Source organism: Pyrus communis, chromosome 8, assembly GCF_041283825.1.
Source record: "Pyrus communis isolate YQ-2024b chromosome 8, ASM4128382v1, whole genome shotgun sequence".
In the NCBI taxonomy this organism is placed as follows: Eukaryota; Viridiplantae; Streptophyta; class Magnoliopsida; order Rosales; family Rosaceae; genus Pyrus; species Pyrus communis.
In genome coordinates this window covers 23204097-23222501 of record NC_142572.1, presented here as the reverse complement: position 1 = coordinate 23222501, position 18405 = coordinate 23204097, and the positions used below count along the sequence as shown (strand labels likewise).

General features: G+C 34.7%; 2 protein-coding genes across 2 annotated transcripts; both read right to left on the bottom strand.

The window, feature by feature from the left end:
- Positions 1 to 1687: 1687 nt before the first annotated feature.
- On the bottom strand, positions 1688 to 3287 carry LOC137717790 (transmembrane protein (DUF677)). The gene is made up of 2 exons (XM_068457278.2): positions 3117 to 3287; positions 1688 to 2970 (listed from the first exon to the last, which is right to left on the bottom strand). Exons 1-2 carry the CDS (start codon positions 3172 to 3174, stop codon positions 1838 to 1840), a joined length of 1191 nt encoding a protein of 396 aa, XP_068313379.1. The 5' UTR covers positions 3175 to 3287; the 3' UTR covers positions 1688 to 1837.
- Positions 3288 to 5049: 1762 nt separating this feature from the next.
- LOC137717791 (putative cinnamyl alcohol dehydrogenase 6) lies at positions 5050 to 9336 on the bottom strand. The gene is made up of 6 exons (XM_068457279.2): positions 9096 to 9336; positions 8833 to 8946; positions 8456 to 8683; positions 5990 to 6278; positions 5721 to 5874; positions 5050 to 5610 (listed from the first exon to the last, which is right to left on the bottom strand). Exons 1-6 carry the CDS (start codon positions 9188 to 9190, stop codon positions 5375 to 5377), a joined length of 1116 nt encoding a protein of 371 aa, XP_068313380.2. The 5' UTR covers positions 9191 to 9336; the 3' UTR covers positions 5050 to 5374.
- Positions 9337 to 18405: the final 9069 nt, after the last annotated feature.

Below are 18405 nucleotides of genomic sequence, written 5' to 3'. Positions count from 1 at the left end.
AATTGTTACAATAATTGTTAAATTTTCTTGGAAATGCCCTATCTTTCAAGTTGTACTTTATTAGCCTGATTATTAAACTGTCTGAGCTTTGGCCTGAAATGTATATGAAATTGACTTGTATGATCCGGATATAAAATTATTATGACGTTTTATATTAATAACATAATACAATGTATAATTTATCTCTATAATGCATTATATTATTGCCAAATCGCTTGAAATGTATATGAAATTGACTTGTATGACATATATATAAAGTTATCACGACTTTGTTACTTTGTGTCATAAAAGTTATTATCGTGAAACACTTTTATCCTTGTGATGGGATGCTAGTTGTCATTTATGACGAAAATTAGGTTATCTTTGCTTTTGTCATTTGACGTTGTTGAGCTTTTTAGAAAAAAACTGGGCCTCGTATTGAAGGCCTTTTGGCATTCTCTATGGACATCGGACAAGGAGAAGATGACAATGAGAATCTCGTTTTCAGAGTACGACAATGAAAAATAATGCTACGTTAAAAAATACTACTTAGTCACATAAAATTATGGGCATCTTCAAAAGAGATATCAAAATTACCATGTAAAAATACAACAGTAAAAAATGGTAGCCAACTCTTTCCAACCGAACCTTCAATTTCTTACGTGGCACTAAATCATTTGAAGGCAAAGCCTTTTTGCTATCAAATTTGACAGCAGATGTTAAATTCATTAAATGATTTTTTAATAGATTAATATAATATATAATAAATGTTGTTATATTTTTGAAATATTTGATTGGTTGCCTTAATCATTGGACTCCACAAAAAGATAAAATTTTTATTAAATGACATTATTATTTAACATATCGGGTGGAGCAAAATGTTGTACTACATGTCAAATTGCCACGTAAGTTATCAACTATCATTCTGATGTTTAAAATTTGACATCTCATTTGGAAATGCTCAAAGCTCGTTTGAAAAGTACTTTTAAAATATTTGAAAAAGTTTCTAATGGAAATATTTTTAGGTTTTAAAAGTATTTGGAGTGTTTCATGTAAGAAGCAACAATTACATGCTTCTTGTAGAAAGCACTCTAAGTGTTTTTTCAAGATTCACTTGCATTTTTACTAAGGATTGGTTTCAACTTTCAACAATATTTTCACCAAAAGAACTTTCAGCATTTACAAATTAAAATACTTTCAAACAAGCCCTTAAGTAGATCCATGACTACTTCTTTGATTGACAGGGTAGTTCAGCAATGAAATTGGTTTTGTATACTTGGTATTAACGACATATGCACCACTAATAGATGCAAACTCAACTGTACTTGAGATTTATGAACAAAAACATGGTTGTTTTATTACAGACTTATGTCACCGACTCAAGATATAGAAGCTTTTACAGTTTTACTAGTCATGATCCAAATATTTTTAAAGTAAAACAGAATGATTTTATAAATAAATGAAGTAATTTTATTGATTATACGTACAAATAGAATACCCATTGATAAAGTTACAGACCAAAGAATAAAGAATAAAAGAATGGAAACACTGGCAGTGAAACCACACACACATAAGTAGCAATTACAGATCGAAGTAATGAATAATCCCTTAACCTGATGTTGATCCACATGAAGAAGAAAACTTGGTTGATGAAGCAATTGCATGGATAACTACTTCATCCAAATTATTTGGACTTGTAGCTCACGGCCAAGCTATATATGTCACGCAACATATCATTGATTGTCACCATATATATCTGCATCTTTTTTTTGCGTAACATCCCATACCACTTCACATCAATCATGATGTATGATTACCAGCTTAATGACCGATTACGATGTCACTAATTAGCACCTAATTAGGTGCTTGCCAATATTTCTTGTATCACAAGCCTTCTCGACCTGTTTATGGTGAGCAAGCACAAGTAAATATGTTCTTCAAGCTCCTCTAGCTGCTCCAAAAAGCTAGCCTCACTCGCATGAAATTCCCTCACCACCTTCTTAAATATGTCAAAGTTTGAAGCTGATCCACCATTACTAGTAGTAATAATACTCCTCACACTTCTAACACATATTCCGGCCACCACTTTCCGGTGCTCCACTTCATTGTGCAAACGTCTCACCATCCGACTCATTGTATCGAAGTCGTTGATCAAAATATAAACCCCTTGCGCCGCGATGTCAAGTTGCTTCCCGTGGCTCTCGGGAAACCTAGCCTTCAACCACTCGGCCGCAGAGTCCATTTTTCTCACGCACAAACCCAATGAGCAGGCCATGAGCGCCGGCGCCACCACGATTCCAATCATGCTGTGGATTGCAAACACAAGAAACGCGATCAAAAGCGCGGTGTGCGACAACACCAGACCCACCCCTCCAACCTTTTTGCATATTCTGTTACGCTGTGCGGCCCTGCGCACCTTTTTGTGCTTTAAAGTGAGCCTATTGAACAACGCCGCGTAGCTATCATGAATGTCACGGAACTGCCCAGGGCTGATTATCGACAACGGATTTTTAGCTAGGGCAAATGTGCCAAGCTCCCCGAAAATTGCCAGGCATTGGTCGTCATGAGTAATGTCGATATTATCATTATTAAGTATGCGTACCCTTTGGCTGAGTTTTAGTACGAGCTTCTTCGTGTGTCGGTTTTCTGCCCGGGTTTGGTGCATGCTACGGAGGAGCACGTCACAAATGTGGCAGGCATCTAAGCTGGCTTCGAAGTAGTCGGTGAGAAGGTGGTGGAGATTTATGCCCTCCTTGCCGACGATGTTTTTAAGGGTTTCTTGCCGCGGTTCTAGCAAATATTCGGAGCGGTCCAAAAACAAATTAGGCGGAAGCGACGAGCTAGACGAAGAAAGACTAGTGCTCGGCAGCTGTCCGTGAACCCTATCCCACATTTCTACGTACGATTTTGTTCTAAAAACTTCCAAGTATTCTTCGTTCACGTTTAACTTGCTGGAGAAGCTATTCCCACCGAGATTGTCCTTTTTGCTCCCTGAAATTAAATTACCCATCAATTAACAAGCAATACCTATCGATTCTTCAAAACACATATTAATTTTTTTAAATGTAAAATTAATCAACTAGTAATCATAAATTAGGGAAATTAACATGCATAGAAATATAGAAATCGGAACTCACTTGGCTTGGAAAACGCAGATCTCAACTTGGTTCGTAGGGTTTTCCTCATCTTAGACATGATTATGTGAATCAAATAGTATAATATATATATATATATATATATATATATATATATCGATCGACGGAAGATGTTGAAATGGAGCTGCTAACTTGTTATCTCTCTAAAATCGCAGGAGAGTCGAACCGGTTTAAAAAGGAAGAGGATACGGAGAAAGTTGGCTGTGTTTATATATATATATATGCAGAGAGAGAGAGAGAGAGAGAGAGAGAGAGAGAGAGAGAGAGAGAGATGTGGACGACACCCAGTTGGCTGTTATAGGCATACACCACCGACTCAATTAGTTTTGTGGCTTTGGTCACACGTTTGAGTCCCTCACACGTTTTGCTCTTTCTCTCTACGTGTAAGGCTTTCAAGCTCAATTATAATTAACCTAGAGAGATAACGTTCCATGTTTTATTAATTTAGATCAGAGAAAAAATACGAAACCAATTATTATTTCCCAAATTTCAAGCAAAAATAACAAATATTACAGCACAATGTCGTGGTGCAATGATAACACTTCTCTCTACTACTATGGTAGAAGGCCACTTGAAAATATCGTAGCACGATAACTAATTGCCAAATTTCATGCTGCTACTGCTCAGTTAGTTTCGGTTCTAAATATCTTGCTCCAATTCCTCCTGTTATACGCTATAAAATAGATAAGATTTATTCTTCTTTTCATTTATCAATTTCTTTATTTCTCTCTTTTTTATTGCGTTCCTAATTTGATATACCGTGCTCTAGATTTGCACTAAACATGAATAACTTGAAGATTTAACTTTTATAATACAGCACTATTCGTGGAAGCCGATTTGATTTGGTTCGAGGAAACCCGAATTGATTGTTTATGTTATTTTGAGAATAGTCGTGGTTTATAAAGTTGGTGCAATGCACTATTTCTTAATTTGATCGGGTTTAAATTCCCTAGCTAGATTTTTATTGAGATTCACGTAACTGCAGCATATGTATCATATTATGTACTTATTCATCTATATATAGCAGTATGAAGAAGGAAACTGACTTTTTTGATATAATTATTTTAAAATGTAATTTTTAATGAAAAAATGGTCCAACAATGATTGATTAGTTACTATAATATTTTACGTGTTTTATTTGAAGATTTTGAAACGTTGTGTACAGCACTAACATGTAAGAATTGTCCATAAAAATGTTACTGAATATCGCAAAAATGGAGCCATGCAGAATTGTTCAAACAGCAATCTATGATAAGCATGATCAAGAGGATAAGTGGATGGTTGTGTTACTAAATGGATAATTTAGCACTAACAGGCACGTGACTAAATGGAGCAATCAAGATAAACATTACTTTTGAACACGGATGGGCCTTTGCAATAAAAAAAAAAAAAAAAAAACTAATGAAAAATATTTGAAAACTTTGAATTTTAACAAAAATGACAAAATAATGAGTAAATTTAATAGTACTAATATTGACCTTTTAATATAAAAATATGATTTTTCGTTAAAATAAACAGTACCAGAGACCTGCAGAGCTCCCCCATTTTCGATATGAAAGCCCAACTAGCCAACCTTAGCAAATTACCATAATAGTTGACTAATGCTTCCGTGCCATTCTTGATTAGAAATAATCTTGAGTGTAAAGAGTTGCATACACCTCTCCTTCTTGTCACTCTCGTTATTTCTCACGTGAAACGAGAGAAGCATGCACCATGTGGCAAGTTATTATCATTTTCTTCAGAGTTAGACTATTCCAAAACCAAACATTTTGATTAAATATTTTTCTGCGATTACTTATCAATTAATTAACGTATTTCTTTGCCATTTTATTTTATACATTTATTAGAGGGAATTGGGAAGTCGAACAAGTACAAAGAGAAGGTGGGAGGAATTACTCCTACATGCACGCAGCAATTTAACAATAAGACAATGTATCCTCGACCCAACCGCGATCGAGTCCGAGAGTTTCTCCACAAATACTCGGGTCCTTGACCCAACTTTTAAAACAAAAAAACTTAACCAGTTGACTAATTCAAATAACATAGACTTGGCCTTGATATCGATTAGCTCCCATATGACACACATACTTAATAGAATGTTATTATAAAAAAAAAAAAAATTTTTTCGCACACACTTTTATCGCTTGAGTGACAAGGATAATAAAAGCTATGGAGTAAAGTGAGAATAAATTGTAGGGGAGAATACGGTAGGAAACAATCGTCATAGTAGACCCCAACACTCAAAGGCCCGCAAGTTTGGAAGATATTTGATCATTAGCATCAGCATCACCAGCAGCAATGTCAATGACAAATCGATACTTAACATCATTCTTGGCGACGCGGTCCAAGGCCTCGTTGATTTTGTCCGGCGTTGTAAGCTCAATGTCGCACGTTATGTTGTGCTTCCCGCATAAATTCATCATCTCCGTTGTCTCACTTATTCCTCCTATTACGCTTCCCTTCACTGCTCTCTTGCCTGTGTTGCTTCCACGTCAATCCATTAATCACAACGCCATTGCATGCATATATTTGTTAGTTCCTACAAAAATTAGAAACCAATGAATGGTGTTTTTGTTTGGTACGTACCAAATATCAGAGGAAATGAAGGCAACTCAAAAGGCTGGTCCGGTGCACCCACAACCACCATAGTTCCGTTCACTTTGAGCAGTTCTAAGATAGGCCCAAGCGAGTGCTTAGCGGACACGGTGTTTAATATGAAGTCGAGCGTCCTCTTCCCTTTCTGCAGTCGTCGTCATCATCGTCATCGTCATTAACTTTAACTAATCCTTAATTAATTTGTTCTAAAAGGAACATAGAGAAAAACAAAAAACAAAACAAATTGAAATGAAACCGGCCTGCAATCGTTGAGGATCAGTGCTGACTAGGAAGTAGTCGGCACCCAAATGCTCTTTAGCCTCTTTCTCTTTGGCTGGAGAGGTGCTGATGACAGTTACATGGTGACCAAAAGCTTTCCCAAACTTCACCGCCACGTGCCCGAGACCTCCGAGGCCAACCACCCCTATCTTCTTCCCCGTTGTTTTGTGTAGGTTGTGGTCTTTCAGGGGGGCGAACACCGTCACTCCAGCACACAATAGCGGCGCTGCTGCATCCAATGGCAGGTTGTCTGGTATGTGTACCACGTACCTTCATCATCATACATGTTCATATTACTTGATTCTTAAGCACATCATTAACTCTTCTTATATAAATTAATTAATCAATGGCTCATAGTTAAATATATTTAATTTGCTCTGCTTAGCTGGTGATGCTAGAGACCAAATTATTAAGCACGATGAAAAAAATAAGGTAAAGTTCAGGATTTGAACTATTTTCTACGGGCAATTAGTTTTATTGGGTTTATTTTGTAATTTAAGATGATTCGCGCATGTGAAGCCGAAGCCACATGTGCTCACCCATATACAATTATTTGAAAAGATGACCTTAGCGGCCAGGTCCATTTTTCTTCACATAAAATCGTACATAATTTTTTTGATTCGAAGAAAACCTAGTGACTATGATCTATATAAACAAGTTCATCAATTATGTTTACACATTTGAAATATTTTGCTGCCTAAAATACCCCTATTGCATTTTGATGCACGCAATTCATTCTTTGCGGATTGTAAAGTAGAGATTAATGGTTTTGCAAAAAGAAAAGGAGAAAAACGCATGAAAGTTATAGATTAACGATTATAATAAATTTGAATATTACTGCTTATTTTTTACTTTAAATTAATAAAAAAAATTAAAAGATCAGATATATAACGATAATGTACGTTATTCAATGCATTATTTTTTTATTACTCTTTTCAAAACCTTTTTTTGGGTCAAATTAGGCATTTTAATTTTTTTTTTTTTTTTACCAAATTGGAAATATGAAAAGGTACTAATTTTGTGTTTCTTGCAGTTAGTGTATGTATTCCCCCTCCCCCCCCCCCCCTAAACATTATTAGTATGTGCTACAAAATATAAGAATGTTATTTTATTCAAAATTAAGGTAAATTCACCTCAAATAAATATATGTAAATTATTTTACACAACATATACATAACAACAATAAAAGTTCCTAATAAATGTAATATATATTCAATATAATGTATCTTCAAAATAAAAGAATGTTGTTTAATTCAAACTAACTTACCTATATTATATATAAAAATATAAGTAAACCATTTGCACACATATATATAAATTTATAATAATAATAATAATAATTGGTTTAATATATACAATAATACATCCAAAACAACTTACCTACCAAACAAAAAACATTTTGTTGAGTCAAAATTAATTTTATACTTCACATAAAGTATAAGTGAATTACTTGCACACCCATATATATATATAATAATAATAATAATAATAATAATAATAATAATAATAATAATACTCTTGATATATTCAAGATATTTTACCTACAGTGATTGTAAAGTATTACTGATATATGCTATAACATATGCAAGACAAGCCCTTAAGGCAACGCATCTCCATTTTTTCAAAAAATGGAGATTGTGGGGAATCTATTCTACATTGAACTTCAACGATTCGAATTGTCTATTTTGTAAGTCTCGATTCATAGATCATCCTTGTAAAAATTCAAGTCAATTCAAAATCATTTGCCTATTTAATTATCACAACAAAATTTCATTGCTTAGTTTTCGTCAATTTCTTTGAATTTAATTAGATGTATCAAATATTTTCAATTTGGCTAATATTTTATAAAGATTATCTAAGAAGTGCAATTTGAAAAATAGACAATTCGAATATTTAAAGTTTAATATGATGTAGGCCCCACAACTCATTCTTACTTTTCTTAGGAAAAGGATTCTCTAGGGATCTTATAAATCTCGTAATCGTGTCCGTTCATCATACATTGTGAGGTAAAAAATTATTTAAAATATAAATATAAATAATACCTAACAAAAACTGATTGTACGATATACGATGAACAGATACGATTGCGGAATTCTTATGATTCCTAAGAAAATGATCCTCGAGATCCCTTTTTTTTTTTTTTTTTTTTTTTTTTTCTTTTTTTAATGAGAAACCCCTTCCCTTAAGGCCTCGTATGCAAGATATGAAGAGTTTAGAAACTCTTCATGAACTTCGGATTCTCTATCACCAATTGCCTACACACGCCAGAAACCTTATCGCAAAGTCAGGTGCCTAGCTTTCGAACCACAACTTTAACAAAAAGGACAACCAAGCACATCAAAACTCTGACAAACAGGATTGCGTTCGGATAGAGACGTAAAAATAGACAAGATAATTAAACTTTGGCGATCAATAAGCCTACGGAGTTTTTGAGAACATCAGGTTACCTGTGATCTGCGACCAACATTTTGGAGTATCCACCGTAGGTGATGCTGCCGTCCCAGAAGATGCCATTGTAGGTAAACTGGAGCTGGTCGCAGTAGTTCTCTTGGGAGGACTTGCAGAACTCACACTCCAAACATGTCGCCGCCAAACACCCAACCCCGACTCTGTCTCCTTCCTTGAACTCCTTCACGTTGCTCCCAACTTTAGTGATCAGCCCTGTAATCTCATGCCTGCGTATAGTACCACCACACACAGCTTGTCACATGAGCATTTCTCACGAAGATGTCACATATGTAACAATATCTGAAAAGTCAAGTAAGTTACTCTCGACTGATCAAACAAACTGACAAGAGAGAATGTGAGAGAGATGTGTTATTACCCGGGAACTACTGGATACATGGTTATGCCCCAGTCATTCTTAGCATGGTGGAGATCGGTGTGGCATATCCCACAGTACAAGATCTTTATGGTCACATCGTTGATCCCATTTTCTCTGTATTTGTATAGCATTTTGAAGATTAGTTGAACAACAATCTAATTAAAGACAACAAGTGGACTCGAGGAAAAATTATAACTTAAATAATTAAAGAAGAAACTGAAACTTATATAATTGTAATATGCATATATGTGTATAAATGTTACCTTCGTTTGAAGACGAAAGGAGTAATCTTGCCCGAGGAATCGTGAGCTGCCCACCCAGAAACTGTCTGTGTGTGATTTGGAGTCGTCTGAGCCATGAGGATCAGATTGGCCTTTGGTCTTGGAATGCAGAAACTCACTTGGCACAACTCAATATATATAACATATATGGAGGCAAAAGAACCAGGCAGGTCGAATTAGCAGACAATTGAGAAATGCATAAACAAAGACCAGGAAAATATATAACTATATATATATATATATATACACATAATAAATTCATTTTTGTTTGGCATTATTGTGGTTATATATTCAGTTTGGATTTAAATTAAAGTTATATGCTAACAACTTTATACATATATAGTTTTTTTTCTTTTTAACGAATAATATTATTTACACTAAGAACCAAAGATGTGCTTAATCTCATAATGTGCTACCAATAATGTGGTTCAAATTCGTATCTAACAATAATCAAATCTAACTTACAAATAAAGTGAAATATCATTAAACCGAAGTACTTTAACGGTTAATAATGTTAATTGACATAGACAATACTAACAAGATTGTTGACCACCTTTTCGTCTTCAGCAATGTGATTAATTTTAATGACAAACTTGTTTTCGAGAATAAATAGTGGGTTGCTAGTCCCGTGCTGTCTGAATCTAAGTTTCCATTCCCATTTGTTGGCTTTTCAGCACTAATTAACCGAAAAAAATTCTCGTTTTCTTCCTTAAAACCATTTAAAAATTCAACCTGTTTGAACCCAAATTTACATTATCGGCCCGTGAAATTAAGGTTGTTGAGTGAGCATAGCTCCTGATCATCGGATGATTAGAGATTTTTCTTAACATTAGGCCATCTCCAACCAAAGGGTTCAAAGGGTCAGAGGGCCGAAAATAGCTTGAAAACCGTCTCCAACCGAGGGCAAGGCCAGATGGCTGTGGAATCTGAGAGGGCTGGAGGGCTTGCAGCCAGCCAGCTAGCCCGGGGCTGACTCGAAAAATCATTTTTCCAGTCGGTTATAACTGACAAGAATATGTTTATATTATTTAATATAAATGTATTCATGTGGATTATAACCGACATGAATGCTTAAGAAAAAAATTGAAATGCAACGGCTAGCTGACGTCAGCTAGTCGTTGCATTTGAAATTTTTTTTTTACAAATTTTTTCCTATAACTTCTATTTTTCTTTTTTTTTAATTCTATTTTTTTCCTATAACTTTTATTTTACAAAATTTGTTTCATATTTTTTTAAATTCCATTTTTTTCCTATAACTTCTATTTCACAATATTTGTTTTATTTTATTTTAAATTCTATTTTTATCCTATAACTTCTATTTCACAAAATTTGTTTCATATTTTTTTAAAATTATATTTTTTTTCCTATAACTTCTATTTTACAAAATTTGTTTCATATTTTTTTTTAATTATATTTTTTTCCTATAACTTCCTAAGCCATTATACAACATTATATTAAATTAAGTAACATGAAACAACATTAAACAATATGAAATAACATTAAATAACATTAACCAACATACAAATTATACAACATAAAAAAAGCATTTAACAACATGAAACTTAGACAACATTTTTAAAAACATTTAACAACATAAAACTTAAACGCCTACTCCATGCTTTTTTTGGCCCAAAGATGTGCAACAAGATCCTGTTGTAGGTACTTGTTTGTGGCACGAGAACGTATCATTCTATAGTGCCTCGTGTGCTCATTTATAAAGATACTACCAGTTATTGGATTGAAAGACAAATTAGGCCCATCATATACTTTTGCACGAGCCCTTCTTGACCTATTTGGATCCTCTTGGTCGTCATCGGACTCTCCATCAATATACCCATCTCGCTTATTCTCCAATATCATATTGTTATATTGTTGTAGTTTTTAAATTCAAGTTAATGTTGTTTTTAAATTTAATTTGTAGTTTTTAAATTTAATTCGTCGTTTTTAAATTTAAGTTGTAGTTTTTAAATATAAGTTGTAGTTTTTGAATTTAAGTTGTTATAGTTTTTAAATTTAAATAATAAATTATGTTTGGCCATTTGACCCTCGGTTGGAGACGGTTTTTTGTGACAAGGCTAAAACGAGCCACATGGCCATTTGGCCCACGGTTGGAAACGGAGGCAAATATGACCCTGTACTGTTCATTAAAATATTAATATCTTGGAGGGTCGAGGGCTAAAACGAGCCCTTTGTCCAGCCCTCGGTTGGAGATGGTCTTACTATTTTTTTTTTTTATCATAGTAATTATCTTGAAAATATCCTTAAAGCATACAAAGTTGTGATATGCGTAAAGCTCCATGAAGAAGAGGTGGTGTGAAATGTCGTGCGTCATTAGAGTCTTATCTTGCATGCAGAACCACGTGGAACAATACCACAAGGATGCAATTAATATTGAATGATCAGTATGTGGATATACCTTTTGGATTAGTCAAAATGAGGTGATGCGATGGGATCAAGGTGGTTTTGCAGATAATGCAAAACTATCAACCATGGTATTTTAATTATCATGCATGCATGGTTGCACTTGGACCAATATAATGAAGAAAGAGAAGTTTCGGTTGGAATATGATGCATTCATTTGGTCAGGCCACGCATGTGGGAAGATATATTTAATCTTTTCAAGAAAAATTAAGAAAGAGCTTTTATCATATCTTGGAAATATTGGACGGCTAAAGTGATAGGATACAAGTTTGAGTTAAGTGATGTTTTACAAAGTTATAGCAACAATTGGACTCTACAAAGCTATCAAGCCGTGCCAAGCAAAAGATAACTACTATAAATACAGAGTCGCAGACAACATTTAGAACCCCTCCAATTCAACACACAAACTGCCCTGCACAAACCCTCGCTCCACGCGAAACCTCTCAAACACCTTGAGATTTTTATTTTTCTTTTTCTCCAACGCATCTTCAGTTTGGATAAACAGCACTATTGCCGTAGAATCAGCCGACCGCGGGGTACCTTCAGTTTAGATAAACAGCACTGCGTCGAGGCCAATTGGTTACCTATCTAAGTCTCGGCCAAGAAAGGTTTTTGAGTTCTTGTTGGTAGAGGTCATCTCGTTAGCCTTCTTGGCGAAGTGAGGTGTTACAGAGTTATTGGGCTTGGCACATTGAATGCCGAGTTGTTTTATGATTGGATACTCACAAGTAAGTTTTAGAGTTTGACATTCTGACGGCCGAACCACATTCACCATCAAGACATACATCTTTTTTGAGTATTTGTGTCCATATAGCTTGGTACCGATTCGACGTGCTTATACTCTTACAAATATAATCACCGTGATCGAACTCGGCGCCGACGATCCGTGAACTTTGCAGAACTAGCAGTCTTGTCTTCAGACTCTAGAACCCGAAGGCCGATGCGTGTTCCTTCCTCGACCGCAGTCGCAAGATCAAGAAGTCAGCAGTGCGCTCAACGCAACATCAACACATTTTACTCCTTTGCTGAGCTCAGCCAACGAGTTGACACGCCCCGCATACAATTGAATGACGTAGTTAGCTCATTAGTTACTCGGCCTGTGCGCCACGTAGACTTGATAGATTTTAAGGTCAACACAACCATATAGATCTTTTCTCATCAAATAACAATCATATATGCAGATAACGTTTTAGCACAACAATGGAAATCAATTATGCCTATGCATCACGGTGCGATTCAATTCTCACTGATTCTCCTTCCTTCTAACAAACTAATTATTTAACATACTAACTTTATCACTCTCCTAAATAATCTAAACTACCTATTAATAAAACTCTAGTTGTCAATCAAAACTCTAGGAAGTTATCATTTTAATCCCCTCGCCAAAATTGAACTCAAATAAAAAATACGGGCAATTTAGTAATTATATGAATATAAATTTTGTTGTTTTTTTACAACAACCTCACAGCTAGGTTAGTATAGCATGCCCTATTAAAAATTTAAAAATATTCTCACGTTAAAAGAAACCACTCATCATTATCCCAATTTTCATAATTGATTTTTTTTTTTAGAATTTTAAAAACTAATTCCACTTCATAATAAAAAACAAAATAAAATGAAATTGTTCACACATAGTATGTGTGGGCATTTACTACTACTATAAAAGGCATTTAGATCAGGGTCCAAAAAATCAACTTATTAGGTTAAGTCTAGTATTATCTTTTCTCCACTTTTATTTGTTTTATACTCATTATATATATATATATATATATATATTTTTTTTTTTTTTTTTAAATACTAGAGATAAATTAAAATCTTCTAATTTCCTGCATCTTTTAATTCCAATAAATCTACTTAATATCTTCTAAAAAAAAATTAACTTACGACCTTAACTCAAGTAACAAATATAGGAATGTATAAGATATATATAAGCGAGATATGAAACCTAAGTAAAAGGTACAAAACCATAATATATGTACAAGCAAGACACAATAAAATGTAATACAGGTTGATTATAAAAAAATAATCATATAAGTAGATAAATACAATTAACCTGTGATATAAATAGATTGATTATAAAAATTTTGAAATAAAGTATTAAATGGGGTTGGTGTGACAGCCCGTTCCGGATTTTCGAACCGTAGGGGTGAAATGACGTTTTTGCCCCTAGTGTGGTTATTTCGTTGTGTGGTTGTTTTTGGATTTTGTTTGCTGGTTTTGGACCACACACACTTTCCCACACCCTCACACCATTTCCCATGTCTTGCATCCCTGTCCCGAGTTCCCTCTCTCTCCCATTTATATTCTCCTTGTACGGACACACCCAAAAACCATCCAAACCTTCACAGATTGAGGAAACAAATTACATATTCGTGCCCGTGAGGTCCGTAGGAGTTCAACCATACCCATTTAAGGTAAGGATACCTTCGCTTTCACGTCGAACTCGGGATACCCCGATTTGGTCACTGTTCATGCACACATTAATTCTTGTGTTTTTGGGAATTTCAAGCTTGTAGGAAGATTGGTGAGATCCTTAGGAGGCTCGGGGTGGTTCATTTGAAGGTTTTGGACGTCGGGATCGTGAGATTCAAGGTTGGCCGGAGTTGGTTGTGTTTTCCCGGCTAGATTTCGTGTGTTTTAGCACTTGAAAGTGGTATGGACTTGTTCCTCTCGTTGTAAGCTTCATTTTGGTACCAATTTTGTGAAATTTGGTTGAAAAACGAATAAGTTACAAGGTTTTGAAAATTTCCCGGTTTTCCGGCGCCGGAGCTTCGCCGGAAAAGATGACTGAATATTCCGTCAGTTTAGACGGAATATTCCTAACGGCATTAACGGAATCCGTTAAAGTTAACGGAATATTCCTGACGCCGTCAGTGTGCCAGGCACGTGCCTGCGCGTGGCCTTGCCTTGGCCGGCGCGTGGGGGCGCGTGCGTCGGTGGAAAATTTTTCTAAAAATATAGGGATGTTCCTGAGGTTGAGTAGATCACATTGGTGTATTCATACACCTCATTTGAGCATTGTATGAGAAGTTATTTCGTGATGTTGGTTATGTGTTTTAAAATTAACGTTTTTATAGTTGTTTCGCATATAGGTGAAACCTATCCCGAGGACGAGCGCGGTCACTCGAGGCAAGGGGGTTACGACCCTTCTACATACCAGTGAGTGGGCTTTTGGTTTTCCGTATATACCTATATACTTATGTTTTTCCCAGAAAATGAATTGAAACATTTATATATTTTTATGTCATGCATTATGTTGCCGTTTGTTTATGCATTGTTAGTAGCCTATATAGATATATGTTTGGTGCTGCGGACGCACAGGTAAGTGTCAGGTGAGTTATGATTTATGTTTATGTTAAGTAGTGATTTGAGATACACAGAGAGCTCATAACCTGCACCCCGGTGTTAGTGCTCCCGCCTAGAGTTGGGCACAGTCCTTCACGTGATGTTCACCTCCTGCACCACACGCTCATCTTGGATCCAAGTTAGGTGCACAGTCCTGTCGTACAGACCACTTTAGGTGGTTCCGACTCGTAGGTGACCCGCGATTATTCACCCAGCCTTCACGTGATCGTAGCACTCGAGCGTACTTATTATACACCTAGTCCTGTCGTACAAACCACTTTAGGTGGTTCCGACTCGTGTGCATGTATAGTTAGTGAGATGGAGATTTGAGCTCTAGATTTAGCCGTAGAGGTCACGTTAAGTGACTCCGGCTGACAGATTTCATGGCATTGATTTGACATTACCTGAGCACTTGCATTTATTTGAGGCATTTGACATGGCATTTTTCCGAGCATGATTTATATATATATATGTATATTCTATTTTTCTGGGAAGTATACAGGTTTTACGGCGAGGGGTTAGAATCTTGTTTATGAAATGGTTTTCGAAAAGCTTTATTTTTGCCCACTCACACTTTTTGTTTTGCGCCCCTCCAGGTTCTAATTGGCTAGCTCTTTTGGTGGCTCCCCAGAGGATTTTCCCAGCATATCTGACAGCTTATCACCAGTGTAGGACCACCTTTGGGTGTGTTTTGTGTAGCGTTATTTCTCCCGGACTGCATTAGGTCTTCGAGCTCTAAACTTTGTTTTTCACACTTACGCTTGCACATGTATGTTCTTACGTTGTGTATAGCTGGTTTTTATCTATTTGTACTTTTATTATTACTTTACTAGCTTCCGCACTGTGTACATGGTTACGTCACTTCCACGTGACGGCCAGCATGCCCTGATTTCGGTCGGGGTGTGTCAGTTGGGAGCACGTAGAAGGAAAAAAAAAAATAAGAAGAAATAAATAAAGATATAATTAGGAAAAAAAATTTACAAATTAAAGAGATAATTATTGATAATAAAATAATAATAAACATAACGAATTAGACTTATCTTAACCAATTGAACTATTCTTAATATTGGCTAAAAAATTAAACTTATATCAAATTTTCAATAATAATAACAAGAAGCCTGAACTAAAATAGACTCTACAAAAAAAAAAAATCTTTTTGACTTGGCAAGCTTGTATCCTTTGGATTATTGGGACAAGCAGATTCTCACGAAATCTTCCCTATTTTTCTTCAATTACATCTCAAAATGACTTGTAAACCTTATTATGACCATCCCTCATTGGTTGTCCGCATATTCCATTATCAAGAAGTGTATCCATAGTCTCTTGTACCAATTTCTCCTTACACATCACAACGATGATATTGATATTTTTTTAAGGAAAATGGCTTGAAAATTTTGAGTTTTAACGATGATGACAAAATAAAGGATAAAGTGAATAGTACCAAGATTGACTTTTTAGTGTAAAAATATGATTTTTCGCTAAAGTGAATAGTACCGGGAGCTTTTCGTTAAAGTTCCCTATTTTTTATCTAATAAATTAGTTATATGATTCGAACCAGGATCCTCGCCGGATCCATTCCCTAGGGATTCTAAGGATCACGCAATCGTGTCCGTTCATCGTATATCGTGCGGTCATAAATTATTTAAAATTTAAAATTTAAAATTCAAATATAAATAGTTCCTAACAAAAACTGGCCACATGATATACGATAAACAGACACTATTGCGTGATCCCTAGGATCCCTAGGAAATGGATCCGGCGAGGATCCTGGTTCATATGATTCTGTCCTATAAATTGGACTTTTCTGCAACCCATGAATCGCATGAACATTCTAAATAATTCATCAATTTTATTAGACCTGCAGGTGCTTATATAATTAGGAGCTTTGATATAAAGTTTTTGGTATTGTTCACTTTAACGAAAAACCATATTTTTACACTAAAAAGTCAATCATGGTACTATTCACTTTACCCTTTATTTTATCATTATCGTTAAAATTCAAAATTTTCAAGTCATTTTTATTAGTTTTCCTTGTATAATTTCGTAATGGACTCAAGTATTCCCACCCAGAAACTGTCTGTGTGTGATTTGGAGTCGTCTGAGCCATGAGGGTCAGATTGACCTTTGGTCTTGGGATGCAGAAACTCAGTCGGCACAACTCAATATGTATAACATATGTGGGGGCAAAAGAACCAGGCAAGTTGAATTAGCAGACAATTGAGAAATGCATAAACAAGGACCAGGAAAATATATAACTATATATACACATAATAAATTCATTTTTGTTTGGCATTATTGTGGTTATATATTCAGTTTGGATTTAAATTAAAGTTATATGCTAACAACTTTATACATATATAGGTTTTTTTTTTCAACGAATAATATTATTTACATTAAGGATCAGAGATGTGTTTAACCTCATAATGTGCTACCAAAAATGTGATTCAAATTCGCCTCTAGCAATAATCAAATCTAATTTACAAATGAAGTGAAGTACCATTAGACTGAAGTACTAAATGGTTAATAACGTTAATTCACATAGACAATACTACCAAGATTGTTTACCACCTTTTCGTCTTCAGCAATGTGATTAAATTTTAGGGAAAATTTGAGATAGGTCCAATTTTATAGGCCATCTTTTGAAATAGGTTCAATTTTTAGTGACTTTTGACTTTTGAAATAAGTCCAATTTTAAATTAATTTGGACCCATATAAAAAAACCCCTTAATTTTAATGGCAAACTTGTTTTCGAGAATATATAGTGGGTTGCTAATCCCGTGATGTCTGAATCTAAGTTTCCATTCCCATTTGTTGGCAGCAATTGTTAACCGAAAAAAATTCTCGTTTTCTTCCTTAAAACCATTTAAAAATTCAACCATATAGATCTTTTCTCATCAAATAACGATCATATATGCAGATGACGTTTTAGAACAACAGTGGAAATTAATTATGCTTACGCATCCCGGTGCGATTCAATTCTCACTGATTCTCCTTCCCTCTAACAAACTAATTGTTTAACATACTAAATTACGGTCTACTAAATAATCTAAACTACCTATTAATAAAACTCTGGTTGTTAACCAAAACTCTAGGAAGTTATCATTTTAATACCCTCACCAAAACTGAACTCAAATAAAAAATATGGACAATTTAGTAATTACATGAATATAAATTTTGCTGTTTTTTACAGCAACCTCACAGCTAGGTTAATATAGCATGCCCTATTAAAAAATTAAAAATAAAATAAAATAAAAAACATTCCCACGTTAAAAAGAAACCACTCATCATTATCCCAATTTTCATAACTAATTTTTTTTTTAATTTTAAAAACTAATTCCACTTCATAATAAAAAACAAAACGAAATGAAATTGTTCACACATAATATGTGTGGTCATCTACTACTACTACTACTACTAATAATAATAATAATAATAAAAGGCATTTAGATCTGGGTCCAAAAAATCAAATTATTAGGTTAAGTCTAGTATTATCTTTTCTCCACTTTTATTTCTTTTATACTTATTT

Coding starts and splice junctions, on each gene's coding strand:
- LOC137717791 (XM_068457279.2), bottom strand. CDS start 9,190: ATGGCTCAGACGACTCCAAATCACACACAGACAGTTTCTGGGTGGGCA. Junction 8,684..8,832: donor ATGTATCCAGTAGTTCCCGG/GTAATAACACAT, acceptor TACTATACGCAG/GCATGAGATTACAGGGCTGA. Junction 5,611..5,720: donor TTCATTTCCTCTGATATTTG/GTACGTACCAAA, acceptor GAAGCAACACAG/GCAAGAGAGCAGTGAAGGGA.
- LOC137717790 (XM_068457278.2), bottom strand. CDS start 3,174: ATGTCTAAGATGAGGAAAACCCTACGAACCAAGTTGAGATCTGCGTTT. Junction 2,971..3,116: donor ATCTGCGTTTTCCAAGCCAA/GTGAGTTCCGAT, acceptor ATTTAATTTCAG/GGAGCAAAAAGGACAATCTC.